Source organism: Zerene cesonia, chromosome 25, assembly GCF_012273895.1.
Source record: "Zerene cesonia ecotype Mississippi chromosome 25, Zerene_cesonia_1.1, whole genome shotgun sequence".
Classification (NCBI taxonomy): domain Eukaryota; kingdom Metazoa; phylum Arthropoda; class Insecta; order Lepidoptera; family Pieridae; genus Zerene; species Zerene cesonia.
In genome coordinates, this window is record NC_052126.1 from 6,341 (window position 1) to 21,589 (window position 15,249).

Genomic DNA, 15,249 nt, shown 5'->3' on the forward strand with positions numbered 1-15,249 from the left:
CAAGAAGCCTGAATTTTCAGTAACTAATCAGGCATTGTATAAACATGGTATATTTAAAATTTCAGTCAATTTGAACCAGTACTTTAAAAATAACAACTTGTTAAAGTTTCCGAATTTGGTCACTCATTGACTGACTCACCGATCTTCAAAAGTCCAAGGCACAATACAAATAGAGTTTAGTGTCCTTGTCATGGGAAAGTCTAAATATGCTGTAATTTCGGTCCAGTTTTCTAAATACACCGACTGTATGAATAACTTTGTAATCCCATATAAATGCTTTTTTTTAAACTTGGATTACAAGGTTACATTAGCAGTTAATGAATCATTATTACTGTATAATAGAAAATAATGGGTATAGATAGTTACTACTATATGAGGCATAACGGAAGGGGTTACAGGGTGGGTGAGGGTGTTTGTAGACCATGAAACTGAACAACATTCCCATAGGAAAATATGTTGAATTATGAAAATAAATATGCCTTTCCATACAAATTGGACTTATGTTCCTTGCTAAGTTTCCTGGGCTAAACACACCCTTTTCGTGTCTCTTTTATTATGTAAAGATAATAACTTGTAAAATAGTCGACGAAATAAAAGGCACATGATAGGACATGGCATGAAGTACGGAAATCTAAGAAATAAATTGCTCGAAAATACCGCGATGAAAGAAAGAAAACTAATAATATAATTAAATCCGCAATGTTTATAATATAATGATTAATTTTTAAAAATCCTTAAAAGTAGATGGTACCAAAAAGTAGGACTTAACAAAAAGAAGTGAGATGCCATCAAAAACATCCTGTAAAAAAATCCAAGTCTCGCAACTCAGTCTCTCTACCGTAAAAGGTTGTGAGATCAATGTAATACCAAGTCGGTTTGATTGACTTGAATTGACTTGACACTTTGACGGCTTTTAATCTCGGCAACGTAACTACCCATAAATTTTTCACAAATAGAATAATGTTATTTACTTGAGTACAACCTTTTTATAGGCATAAAGACCGCGTGTTGTCGGTAAATTGTCGCATTTTCTTACGTGGGATGTTTCCGTCGAAAACCACCGTAGCGACATCTATCGATTTTTAAAGCAAACCTCGAGAGCGATAACATAATATTATGTAGTCATTAATAATTATCATTGTCGTCATTTCTTCATTAAAATGGCAAATTTTCACGCCTTTGTAATGCCGTCTCTTTTCTAAGATGCGATGTAAACAGCGTGTATGAGCTAGTTTCAATCATGGCTGAAACTTCAAATATGGTATATTACATTCGAAAATAGACAGGTATTAGTTATTCACTATGTAAATTATTTCATATTATTTGTCTCTCAAAGACAAAAATTAATGCAGTATTTTTTATGTTTATTTTTATATTTTTAAGTGCACTCGTCCCCATCAGTTATCTTTCACATACACTGTAACTTAAAATATGTATTTATTAGTTGTCAGATAGACGACCCGGATGGTGAGGCGCACACACGCACGCACACACGCACACACACACGCGCGCGCGCGCGCGATGTCGCGGCGTGTCACAATTAGCGAGTCCCGTGTCGCGTGTAATATCGCACACTGAGCCGCAGGGCTGCCCCGCTGCTAACTAGCCTGCAATAAATTAATAAAATAAATGTATTTATTGCGATATTTCAATTGCAATAGTAGTATTTAATGAATAAAATGCTGAAACTGTATTCCAAAGTGCGTCTCGCGCAATGAATACCTAGTATAGTAAAAGGTAAAATATAGGTCTGACTTTTTTTCATACACCAAGAATTTATTAAAAACTAGGTCGTTTCCTTATGTATTGCAGTATCATCTGATTATTTGTAACAAGTGTACTTGTGCATTATAATTATCTAAAATAGAAATATGCAACAAATTATTTTTTAACAAAGTCGAATTCTGCGTCTAAACTAAGTAAAACGTTATCAAACTTCACCGACATTCTTTTTACCCAAATTAATGCAATCGAAATGGGAACATTCAAATAGTTTTATTTATTTAAACCAGATGGCGTTGTATAAATGTTTTAAAAAAATGTATCGAAAAGAAAATATGAAACTAATCTTAACTTGTTGGAACGAAGTTCCTTATCGCGCGTTGTGAAAGGGGGCTAGACGGAAAAAATTCTTACGAAAAGTTGTAAGCTGTGTAGCGTCGCATGTTTCTCTGTCTGTCTCTCTCTCTCTCTCTCTCTTATAGAAAGCAAGCCAGATATTTTCATTTCTATTGCGCATTGAACAGAGCCTACTGATTAAGTTTATATAACATTATATTTGTTATTAATAAAAAAAATATTAATTATAACGCAAAAAAAAACAAAATTTTACTAAATTTCCTTCACTAATTAATCGAAAGGAACTTCGTTCCATCCGGGTGTCCCTTGCCAACTTTTTTACTTTTTGCCTGGGTTGACTGGTTGATCATGTCTAAGTGATAAGGCCGCCCAAAAAATTACTTCTCTCTTCTTCATCTTTGTTGAAGAGCAAAATAAATAAATATATGTATAAATAACATTTATCATTCGATAAGTTATCACAAGGGCATTGTTATATTTTAGCGGATAATAATAGTTTATAGAAGAAGTAAGAGGGTCGCATACAAAAGCAAACATAGTATTCGCCAGCCCTGAGCAGCGGATGCGCCTCGTTCCGGTGCGCTCAAAGGGCGGCAACAGGAACGCGATCAGCCGCTCCAGCCGCCCGTGCGCGGATGTGCCGCGGCTTCGTTAGCTAACCCGAAACAATTATACATTCACCAAAATTATTATCCTACCCAACTGGCGCTTGGTATCAACTTTGTGTTTCGTAATAATCGTCTCAGACCGTATTGAATGAATTATGTGACAGGAACAGGATCAAATACTTGTACGTAACTCGTGAAAAACCTCATGTTTATGAAGCAAACATGCGAGCCGTGGTGCCCTAGTGCCCACAACTGTATACCTATTATCCATTTCACTGCTATGTCCCTTGTCCGAGAACCCACAAGTTATGTAACCGTAAAATTATATTTTTTTATTATTACTCAACTAAAATCAGTTTATTGCATCATTTATAAAGCATAGTTGTGTCAGATCATGCACCATAGTAAGCACTTACCAACCGCCTTTGGTTGTGATTATAATATTTGATTTAAAATTGTGGTTGCAAAAAAAAAGCATAATTATTTTATTGATTAGATGGATTAGCTAGCGCAGTCTTGTTTATAATCTCATTTATGCATTTAAATTTATACATTTTATCAGAGTAGACACCGGAGATGGGCGCTCGATGGTAGACGAAGTCACGGTAGAACAATAAGAGGCCTCACAATGGAATACCAAAGTGACACACGTAAAGAAGAGACGAGTCATTGACTGTATTTAATTGGCGAGTTGGCAAGTCGCTGGTTCTGGCGGAGACGTTAAATGAGTCGGAATGAAACTCCTCTTCGCTCAAAGAGACTCACTCCGCGCTCATTTCCGCCGATTAGCGGGCTGCCTTCGCTCGGGAGGGGGAGAGGAAGGGAGCACACAACAGATCGCTAATGGGCCGGCTATTATTTTATTTTCCGGCTTTGAGAAAATTGCCTTAATTCGCGGCAAAGAGACGCCAGCGGAACTGTCTTTGTCGCTCATCCTAATCGAACGTTAGGACTCGAGAGCCCACCAGCAGACAACTGGCCGAGAAACAATAATAGGTTATCATTAAAGTGATTATTATTCGAGCCGAATAGTTTCTACTGGTTGTGTAGTAGTGTTGTAGGTGATGCAAACTTACAAATTAGGCCGAACTTAATGTAAATAGATTTAGATTTTTAAACCAACATCAAAATTTTTGTTATTTTGTATTTTTGGATTTCATTCACAATCAAAACTTTTGTAAGAAAAGCTACGAGAGTATATGATTAGGTATACTCGTAAGTCGTAATTGATCGACCGAAGCCACTAAGTTTATTTTGATGCATCATGACCATGAGCCTTTAGTAATCATTGAAATAAAAAAAAAATGCAAAATGGTTCAAGCCACACTTAAATATCGTTTCCGAACAATCTAATATTAAAATAATAAAACATACCTACATAGCCAACTCCCAAGTTCCTGATAAAATCTACTAAGTATACGTTATAACCTTGTTATCTGCGTATTGCACTACAAGATTTAACGAGTCAATCAAGATTTCTTATTTAAATGATACTTAATAATGGAACACAATAAGTGCTAGTGCATGCAGAACAACACGGATAACAGACGAGATAATGCGGCTAGCGCGTTCTCGGGAACGCTAAGCTCGGCTCAGGCGAGGCAGCTCTCCACAAACCGATTACACCCGGTAATGCCTCGCAAACAATGCTGCTCGTGTTTTAAATACTTCAAATTAATCAAAAATAAGATATTATCCGAAGATTACGTCGCAGAAGATTAGTGAGCAGGCGCGAGGGTGGTTCTCACGCCCCACTGCTGGACTCGATGACGCATTTCCTTAATCACGTTTTAAATCTGCAAATAATACTTGGCTTTAAGATTACTAGCGACTCGGGCTCAGCTACCCTCGAAACTCGTGTAGGTAAGAGGCGCGATTAGCTAAACAATGGCAACGTGTTAGCCTTCATTAAGTGTGATTGTACTTACGTGTGTTCTTGGAATGGGTTTGACAGGAGATGAATTTGTTTGGTTTGTATCAAGGTTTGTACATTAATGTTTGAGACATAAAGTAAAAATATACATTATTATTCATATAAAAAATAATAAAAATTACCACTTTCTTTGTAAATTTTATTAATAAATAATAAAAATGTCCGCAGTAGACAATTAATGAGTTATTTATGCATTGTGAGTAAAGTGGTACGAAGGAATACAAAAGTATTCAATATGCAATAAAAACCAATAAAATATCAAATAGCCAAGCATAGTGGCAGTAATTAGAATAGTTATGGGCTAATTTAATAAGCGGCGAGGTTAGTTGCATCTTACTGACATCAAGTAGAAACAGTGCACTTTACACACCCCACTTAAACCGGCCAATGGCGGGGCTCCGGGGCGGGCTCCGCGAGCGGGACGGCGCCATACCTTCGCGAGTGCGCGAGAGAGAGATAGACGATAACCCTTGCGAGGCGGGACCTCTACAATAAGTTACAGACCTCAGTCAAAGTTTGACAAAAGTTCTGCGAGGTCACACGTCGATCGCGAATCACATTACCGTCTTTCGAAACTTCAAAGTTGCAGTCGCGGAATCATTTGTTCAATTATATTTTTATTGAAATAATCATTTGATAATTTTTCGAACTCTAAAGCTTGGGTTACACCTTCCCAAATATTTTGTAACGTTATCGTGATTTTTTTATTGACAGCTTGTCTTTGATTTTTTTTTTAAATAATGAAGTGAAAGTGACTGGGTAGGACAATATAACAGCTAAAGTGTGGGACGGATAGTGCGTGAGTGTGTTAGTGCGTAAGTGCGTTAGTGCGTTAGTGTCGGCATGTCGAGTGCGCGGCGCGGCGTGGCCTACACCATCGACAGCATACTGGGGCACCGCCACGTCTCCAATGGTAATATTTTGGATACTTTAATTAGTTCGCCCGCTATCCTATAACGTTTCAGACAAAATCCTATAATAAAATCGCTCCATTGCGAGAAGACATACAAACAAACACCCTTTGATATTTATAATAATTATTAAGCCTACAAGCATGTTTATGCAATATCACAACAGAACCCCTAGAGTACTTAGGAAGCAATCTTGTAGCTAATGTGAATGAAAGATAAGAAAGTCATAAATATGAAAACTAACTTCCACTTTATCTCAGCATTGGTTTAAGACATCTAACTTATGTTAAGGTCAACGTGCTTACAAGATAGCACAAGTTGACCGCTTCTGTGGAACCTTCGGTATGCGAGTCTGATTTGCACTTGGCCAGTTTTCTTTTTTTTTTGGCAGTTACATCAGTAAAAACAGTGCCTCAATACAAATAGGAATAAAGGGGATAGTTTTTTTTATTTTATTCGCTTTATTGTAAGTAAATACTTAATAGGATTAAAGTTCTGTCATTTATCAGGCAAATCGGGATACGAAGACATATTGAAAGAACGCCTGCATGCAATTGCTTAGTAATCAATTTTCATATTGATTCAAAACTAACATTAAATATTTCAAACAATTGGACTATATTTCACGGAAGATAATATTAGTAGCGTATAATTCGTTTCGGTACCTTATTTAATAATAAAAAGATAATTACAAAAGGTAATTAAAATTTATGAAAAGTAGTTATGTTTACACACTTCAAGCGTTAGAAATCAAAAAGTGGTCAGTGGGTTTGTATAATTTTCTGACAGTTAAGGTCTCGCGTAGATGTAAGGATCTGCGTTATTACATTACTCATTAATGTGTAGAAGAAATTCAAATTATAAAATGTTTATTAGCTTCCAATTCCAATGGTAGCTACTTATACTACTCAGTAGCGAGTAGGCTAGTATCTAATGAGAATACGACAAGTTAGTCATTCTGCATCTCGGGCTTCTTCGAGAACTTTTAAAATTCAACTCGTACTTGTACTCTTTACCTATCGCAGATATACAGCAAATTTGTGACACTTGATACTAGGACGAAACTGTTAAATTTCTTCAAAATACCGATTTTTATTAATTCATTGCTAATGCTAAATCCGGTATGTTAATTAATACAACTAAAGAGTTATTATAAATTTTAGGTACAGAGCTTGCATTGAGTTCGAGCTTCCTTTTAGTTTGTATTTCATAACATTTTGAACATTGAGAAATAAACAATCCAATTATGTACTAACATTTTACAAATAAGTATACTTAATGGAAACACATACTGAAATAAAGTTTAATTCGGATTAGTTATTTTAAGGTGTATTTACGGTTTATTTGTTCTATGTTTTGCTAATTATAGATCAATTACTTAATAGACCTTTTTTATTCGATGATTTCCATAAATATAATAATGATATTGTTAATCTCGGTAATTTTATTGATTACATTTTAAATTAATTTTCATAAGTGAATTAATTATATCTAGGTAATAATTAATCACCAAGACTCGAAATTATCCAATTATTAATTAAAATGAATCATTGAACATGTAATTGTACATAATTAATAAAAACCGATGCTATTTTGTGATTTAATTCTCATCTTAACTTTTATTTTACAAAGTGGAAAGATTTGTGATTTTGTACGTATGTTTGTAATGTTTTCACACAAAAACTTCTGGACTGATTTCAAAATTTCTTTTACTATTAGAAAGCTCCATCTTTACTGAGATAATGGCCATATTATATTAAAAAAAATGAGGATCCCATCTAAAAATGCCATAATATAACCCAAGGTATGAAAGCACTTGTCATAAAAATCTGTTTTCGCGTGCTCTGCGGAAACTGTTGACTATAGAACAAAAAATGTTCTACAATGTACGTATTAAGGAACCATAATATGTCCAACTACTGTAGTTATGCCAGTATAATTATGTATTTCGTGCATTTTAAAAGTTGATAAAAGTTCCGAAAATAATCGCACCATATTATTAATTCCTTCTCCTTCATTTAATGAGATTTTCTTAAAGACCGTTTCAATACCTGTAAAATACTTTAAATCGGACATTCGATTCGAACGATATAACGATTGAAAAAATGCCTTTGCAATAGGTAGCTACATACATACCAAATTGCTGGTACCTAACGTATAATTTAAGTAGTGTAAAAATTTTTTGCTGGAAACTTAGGCTATACTTTATATTTTTGATATTTGATAAGCCGGGACAAACATCTAGACTAAAATACTCCCAAGAATACGTAAACATATTAGCAACATTAAACCACCAACATTGCCTATGTTTACTCTTTAGAATATAAAAATCATAACTCTATAAAATAATCTTTAATAACTTGTAATTTTCGATTTTTCTTTGAAAGCACCCTCGGCCCCCCGCGGCTTCATTATATCGGATTTGTATTAGTTTTACAGAATAACACAATGCACTGAATTTTAGGCTGTAACTGCTTCTTATAAAGATTAAAATAGCCCGGGAGGGTCGGGGTTAAATGCTTATTAAAATATGTAATAGTTCACGGTAGGGCGGCTCGCAATAGGCCGAATAATAGCGGGTATTAGTAATATTGTGTTGACACATTGTGTGTAAACCAAATATTGTACTTATCGCATTCCGCGCGGCCTGAGAGAGCCCTCGACACAAAGCAGAGTAGTGGAAGTAGTCAGTAGTCGCTTCAGATACACAGCACAGGCTGCGGAACGCGATGAGGGCGCATTGTGTTCAAGGCGATTGCTAAAGTTGTGAGATGTTACCATATCGCAAGATTGCTTTGCATGAGATCTAACATTCCGCCCAGTGATTAATATATTTTTTAATGAGATCTGACGCTTGTTGAGGAATCATACTGATGCAGCAGTACTTACGTTACGTATTATCCTCTTTTCTTTTGTATTCATAAATACAGCTTGAAGCCTTTGTTTTTTTATTAGACAATACCGGATTTTAGTACCTTAAATGATACTATGCACATTTTTTTAATTGGACTTCGATGAAAAGACAGGCGCAGGGGAATTTCATTCCATACCAGTTCTAATGAGGAAAATGAAAGATTTTTTTAAGTTTTTTAAGGGAATGAGCAATAAAAATTGAGGACGGAAATCTAGTCGACAATTAACTAGCAACATCTGAGAAGATGATGCATAAATTGACAAGTTTTAGTGCGTTCAGTCAAGTATCTCATGGCCTTTTGAGTGTTGCCTTAATTTATTGATTTATATATTATGTATTTCGCTGTTTGCCTGTAGTTAGGGATTTATTGGTTTGAAAAAGCATAAGTATGAGTGACTGCGAAAATGTCAATGTTTTTTTGTACTTGGATTAAATTTTGATGACCTTAGCTTCAATTGTTGGTTTTTCATCATTAATATTTAACATGCAAAACACGAGAAAACCTTCATTGCACACAACGCCGATCTTCAAGCTGTTTAGTATTACCGTATATTATTTACATTTAAAGAATTTTAGTGTTTGACTGTAGTAATAATAATATAGTCATTTATTGAAGCAAGTATGAAGACTCATTTTGTTTGAAGTTATTAAAAATTTTCTCGTAACATTTTTATACTTTCTCAAAAGTATGTCTCACTTCAAGGAAACAATGAAATAAATGAAGCAGCTGAAACAAACTGACGAGTGTTCTTATTACTTATTATGGCACACAGTATAATGTATATAAGTAGTATCAATTGTAGCCAATTGATGTTGTTTAATAAGTTGTCGTGTAGCTTTTGCCAATTACCTGGAAAGGCTCGCCGATGATCTGTGCGTCGCGCTAATCCTGTCAAATTGCCACTCAACGTGTTGTTCGTTACGCGACCTGCTGCCTACCTCCGGCTTCGCTCTGCAGGCTCCGGCTGAACACCCGTATCGCGATTGGAGACGGTTCAGAATCCAATAACACAGCCATCATGCAAATCTGCTTTTGAAGCAGTGATGCACTTGTTCGTTTTTATAAAATATTGTATCTGTTCGTCGATATATTTGATCGGATCAATTTAACAAGCATTTTATATGATAAGGGCTTTTCAGACAAGTCAGAACGATTTATTTTATTTTGACCCAATCTTAACCAGGACAACGTTTTATTGATGTTTTTGGCACTTTGGCTTTCGGCTATGGCACGTATGGTTTTATGAGTCGGAATTTATGATTGTCTTTACATGAAATGCTTGGTATCATTTACAAATCTTCCGTCATTATAAAAGTACTACTGTTATCTTTGTACCTACAAGGTATTAGATCTTGCTAACATAAATAATGAATGAGAATATAATTGCATAATTTCGATGAGCGAGCCTGTAATGACATAGTGTATTTTTTCTAACGTGTTATACATAATTAAATTTCCTTTGCGTCTTCATATTATTGTGATTCTGAACTTTGTACCGAATGTCAGTTCAGCTGAGAGTTCAGGGCCGGCGGAATATAATTGTGCCGCATTAGGTCGCCCCTCGTCTCTTTACAATAACTTGTAATCTCTTTGTACCGTACTAATTCCATGCAACAATTACAAAACTACAAAAATACTATTACAATAAATAAATAGCGCAACTAACGTCGAGTGACGCTAAGTGCTTTACAAAAAGCGTATTTTGTTTGTCGACAACTGACTGCTGGTAGTGCGATGACGATGCTGCGGCATGCCAAATTGCGGCTTAAGCTCGGGCCGTTGGGTCGCTTTTACCTTGAACGGCTCCATAATTACAGGGTTCTGGGGTGGCGGCTTGTAGCGGGTTCAGTTCGGATTAAAAGATCGATGTCACGTGGTCGATGGGAAAAGTTTTAGCAATTGACCTCCCCTGTAATCGCATGCTAATTGAAATGAACGTGTTTATCATGTCGCATTGTATCATTGATTGATATAATGTTATTCGCGAACTGCATATGGCTTTGTTTGGTGTTCACAAATAGGACAGTATTATTACGTAGGTAGGTACACTTTACTAAGTTGATCGTGCGTGTGTATCGTAAGATTTTCCTGTTGGGTACTCTCTTATATTCTAATCTTATTTTAAGTGTTAAGTTTACCCATATGAAGTGAAGATCCGTGTGCTCTAGGGTTACTACTCTATAATCTCAGTTCTACGCTCACGCGTTAGCCTGTGTACCGAGGAGATAGTCAGGCGGTTTTACTCACATACAGTAACCAAAATATACTCAAGTATTCAATCTTAACCTCTCTTTATATACCTAATTCAGTTCTAATTTGTATAAATAAATAATTTACTAAAACTTATTTTGAATATTAATTAAAAAGATACTATACATAATACGACGAATATTTCTAAAACTCTGTTTACAATCCCCTAATTCCACGTCTATATATCACAGACGGCGTGGAGTTGAAAAGCGAGAGCGTGCACTCAGACTCCGAACATGAAGTGGAGCAAGACGCCGAGCCGAGCGCCGAACCGGACGCCGAGCCGAGCGCCGAGCTGCCCGACCACCTGGAGCTGGACGCCAGCAGGCCACGCAAGGTAGCTTGCTTAACATAACTTATCAATTGCGCTACTGCATACCATTCCTTAAGCAAGTCAATAATTTTCGAGTTTGGTTAAATTTGGAAAAAGCGACTGAAAGATTTCGTATGTAAAGCTAGTGGTGAAAGGTAGCGAGAGAAGTTTAAAATATGAATTTTTAACAAAGCCTGATTTTCAGAGCCAGCCAGCTTGGCTACATGTACCTAAACTAAATAGTTGAATGTTATGTTTGTCAATTGTAAAAACGTGACATTATTTTATTGCTGAAATAATTTTGATATTTGTTTAACCAAGTTGATGATAACGTTGGCAATTTTAGAGTTATAAAATGAGATTCACTCATTTAGCTCAGTATTCATAACTCCGCTCAGAGAAAAACATTGGACGATGAAAAGATAAACTGTAAATAGACTGCTAATATTTTAAATCTATTACATAATAGGATCGGTAGACAAATTGTAGTAATTGACTATTACCCTTACTTATTCATTGTTAAATGAAGGGATGATTATTGGTCCCCGTTTGAAGCAGGTGCGCCGCAGCCGGACCACGTTCACGACGTACCAGCTGCACGAGCTGGAGCGCGCCTTCGACAAGACGCAGTACCCCGACGTGTTCACGCGGGAGGAGCTGGCCATGCGACTCGACCTCAGCGAGGCGAGGGTACAGGTGCGACTGTGCTTTGGTTTCTGTGTGTCACAAGTTGCAGTTTAAACTAACAAGATTTCACTGCTTGGCAAGTTCACTCTAAGGGTCGTCCATGCAGACGGTGTCCAAGACTGCGACATTAGACACGCTCTTTATATCATGCATGTCGGCTTTCTTCTGTTACGTCTTATTTTTGTTTTCCCTCATATTGTTATTTAAGTACAAATAAACAGGTGCACTATTTTTATGTCTAGAAGCAGTGAGATAGTTGAATAGTTTCGTGCGAGTAGATTGAATGTCCATAACTGCTTAATTTGTTTATTCAGCTAAACTTCTTTAGAATCACTTTTGAATCGTCAAAATACATGATTTTATACAAAATACATTCTATCCTACTTCCTATGCTAATATTATATTATGAATGCTATTACCAATAAGGAAAAGGAAGACAGTCCCGGGCTCTGTCCCGCGCAGTCCCCGTTCCCGTGAGATTTCCAGGATAAAAACTATTCTAGGTCCTTTCACGAGAATCAAGCTATATCCATATGAAATTTCACCCAAATGGGGTCAGATGTGAAGAAGATACAGACAGGTAGGGTTACTTTCGTATTTATAATACTAGCTGCGCCCCGCGGTTTCCCCCGCAGTTTTACCCGTATCCCATAGGAATATCGGTATAAAAAGTTGCCTACTACGTGTTATTCCAGTTGTCCAACTATCTACGTACCAAATTTTATTGCAATCGGTTCTGTAGTTTTTGTGTGAAAGAATAGCAAACACGCACACACATTCTTACACACTTTCGCATTTATAATATTAGTAGGATTAGTAGGGATTATAAATAGGAAAGTCTTTTTAGCATAAACACCAGTAAAGTTAGATATGATATTTATATGTATAAAAGAAAGTGGTGTTAGTTACACTTTTTATAACTCAAGAACGGATTAACCGATTTGGCTGAAAATTTGTGCAGAGGTAGCTTAGAACCAGGAGACGGATATAGGATAGTTTTTATCCCGGAAATCCCACGTGAACTGGAACATACGAGAAAAACCCCGGGTCTATGTTTGCTGCAACTTAGAGGGTAAAGTGAGTTAATCATAATTTTTTTTTTTAATAAAAATTTAACTGACTTCAAAACCACTCATAAGTGAAAAAATAAATTAATGTAATTACTTTAAGCGCTACCCACTCAGAGTATGCTTGTGACACTGTAGTATATAAATTGTATGACAAAAATATGCACACAATTATGAGGGACAGTTTAATTTCATTTGGGAGAAATATCACGTAACACATTTGGGTTTCGTGTAAATTGGTCTCAATTTTGTAATAAAGCGCTATTAGCGCAGTAATTGTGCGGATTTCATATATTAACAGCAATTAGCAATGTTTAACCGAATGGAATTCAAGAGATTAATCACGTGTCTAATTTGGGTAATTAAAAGGTATGTTTTGGAAATTCGAAAAAACAGAGCAATACAATAAATTCGTAGTATTCGTTGAATAATCGAAAGTGCCTGCATAAATATATCGATGTTCTGAATGTTTGTTGCGGTTTTGATAAAAAAAATTATAAATAAACATTAAATAGGATTGTATATTTTCTGCATAATAATACCTTAAGGTAAGAAGTTGGTTCACCAGAAATACATATAAAATAGTGAATTAAATCTGAAGGCGTATATGAATAATGAATAGCGGTGAGTTAAGAATCGGACAATGATGGGCTAGCGGCGAGTTAGCACTGGTTCTGGCATCGTGTAGTGGGCAGTGGGCAGTGTCCAGTGGGCAGACGACAATCGCGCGGTAATTAACATTACGTGCATTGTGACCGACCGCAGCGCGGACAATGCGCGCTAGATTGCGTCACACCTCGACTTTTAATATCTAATCATTTGCCAACTACCCTCCACTAACGAACGGCAGCATCCGGTCGTGAAATTAGGCTCTTGGTTTTATAGCCTCTTAAATGTGTGGTATAGTGTATATTATAAATGTTGTATGAAATACAGTATAATATCAATAAAATATTATTCACCATTTATCAAGAGTATCTGGCCACATATGTCATCACAAACGAAGCATTTTTTACATTCATTCTCGCCAGCAAATTACGGTCTACAGAATACGGCAAGTAGCATGTAGTACAGGCGGTGCCGACGTGTATCGTGCTGCGAAGTGCTTTGCTTCCAGGTTGGTTGTTGCCAATAACAAGCAATCAATTACCTAACATCAGCTCCGTGCGGGTGCGTGTCGGTGGTTGCGCAAGGTCCAGGCGCGGCGGGTGCGGGGTGCAGGGTGCGGGGTGCGTGAGGGGTAGGGGGGGGCGGGCACAATGGCCGCTAATTCCGCTCATTATGCTCTCGCGTCGACAGCGCTAATGTTTGCCGCGCCTCCGCCTCGCTAATCGCCTCTGATTACCTCCTCCGCTTGAAATCCCTTACAATTGCATGGAATCTTATAATTATGCACAATTTCATAAATGACTTAATTCACAGTAGTTTACTTTAAACGTCCAACTAGTTACGCTAAATAGAAATAAACGATTAAATTTTTTGTAGCGGTTAATTGTGATAATTGGAGCGGTTTTACGTAATCTTTTTGTGCATTTTGCTACTTGGTCGGGACGTCGACTCCGCCTTGCAGTGGCCGCGGACGCTGTGCCCATTGGTGCGAACAACATCTTATAAATAATGAGAATTGTAATTCTGGCATATGCTTTATCTCGATTTCGTTAATAATACTAATACTATGTCTCGGAGATGCGTCGATACATTTCTTCGTCGATCATTTATTTCATTGATTTCAGATGAAGATATTGTTAATTTCTTAATATGAATGGTAAATATGAATTTAAACAAAAATATGACACAAAATCTCATTCACGATAATGTATCTCCCTTATTTCCAATAATGTCATCAATTTGTATGTTAAACTCCGCACAAGTGCTCGTAACGCTCGACAAGCGTGTAACAGTTTGGGGCTAGAAGCATGCCCGTATTGGCTGTCTCTCCGCAGTAGGTGCACAGCTAACTGTATCTGTGTCCTGGTGGAGCTGATGCCTGCACCAGCGCGTCGCGTCGATCTGCTCTCAGCTCGTTAGGTGCATTCACGGCGCTCATTAGAATTTCGTCTCCATTGTCTCGATGTTCTGATCCTTCACACTCATCGGGCTTAGCGTCTTGGGCTTAGCTTGATGAATCTCATTCATGGCACGAGGGCTCTTTGCTCCGATATCGAGTTAGCGACACGACTGTTTAGCTGTACTCCCTCGCACCATTCATTGCACTGCAGACTTCAAAGTATCGAAAATAATGTATAATTTTTCATTCACAATCACGATTAAATCGCTGTGTTAATTCTGTTTACCACTGGAGTAATGCATAGCGATCACAATGGGAGTTAATCGTAAATAAGCGTTCGTTAGGTATGATATGGGCAATGGAGTACAAGTGCGCGAGTAACAATAGTTTAATTAAGCGGTTTGAGCGCTGAGTGCTCTTCGGGCGCAGTTAAAGCGAGCACCGCTGCAATTTGGTAATTACCAGCGGGAGGGGGTTA

At 36.9% G+C, this 15,249-nt stretch overlaps 1 protein-coding gene across 1 annotated transcript in view; it reads left to right on the forward strand.

Moving 5' to 3' along the window:
• Window positions 1-5,147: 5,147 nt before the first annotated feature.
• The window catches only part of LOC119836565 (retinal homeobox protein Rx-like), a 14,620-nt gene continuing 4,518 nt past the window's right edge, over window positions 5,148-15,249 (forward strand). Inside the window, exons 1-3 of the mRNA XM_038361947.1 lie at window positions 5,148-5,533; window positions 10,888-11,033; window positions 11,568-11,705. Coding sequence (XP_038217875.1) covers window positions 5,464-5,533; window positions 10,888-11,033; window positions 11,568-11,705 — 354 coding nt within the window. The 5' untranslated portion in view covers window positions 5,148-5,463. The remainder of the gene's footprint in view (window positions 5,534-10,887; window positions 11,034-11,567; window positions 11,706-15,249) is intronic.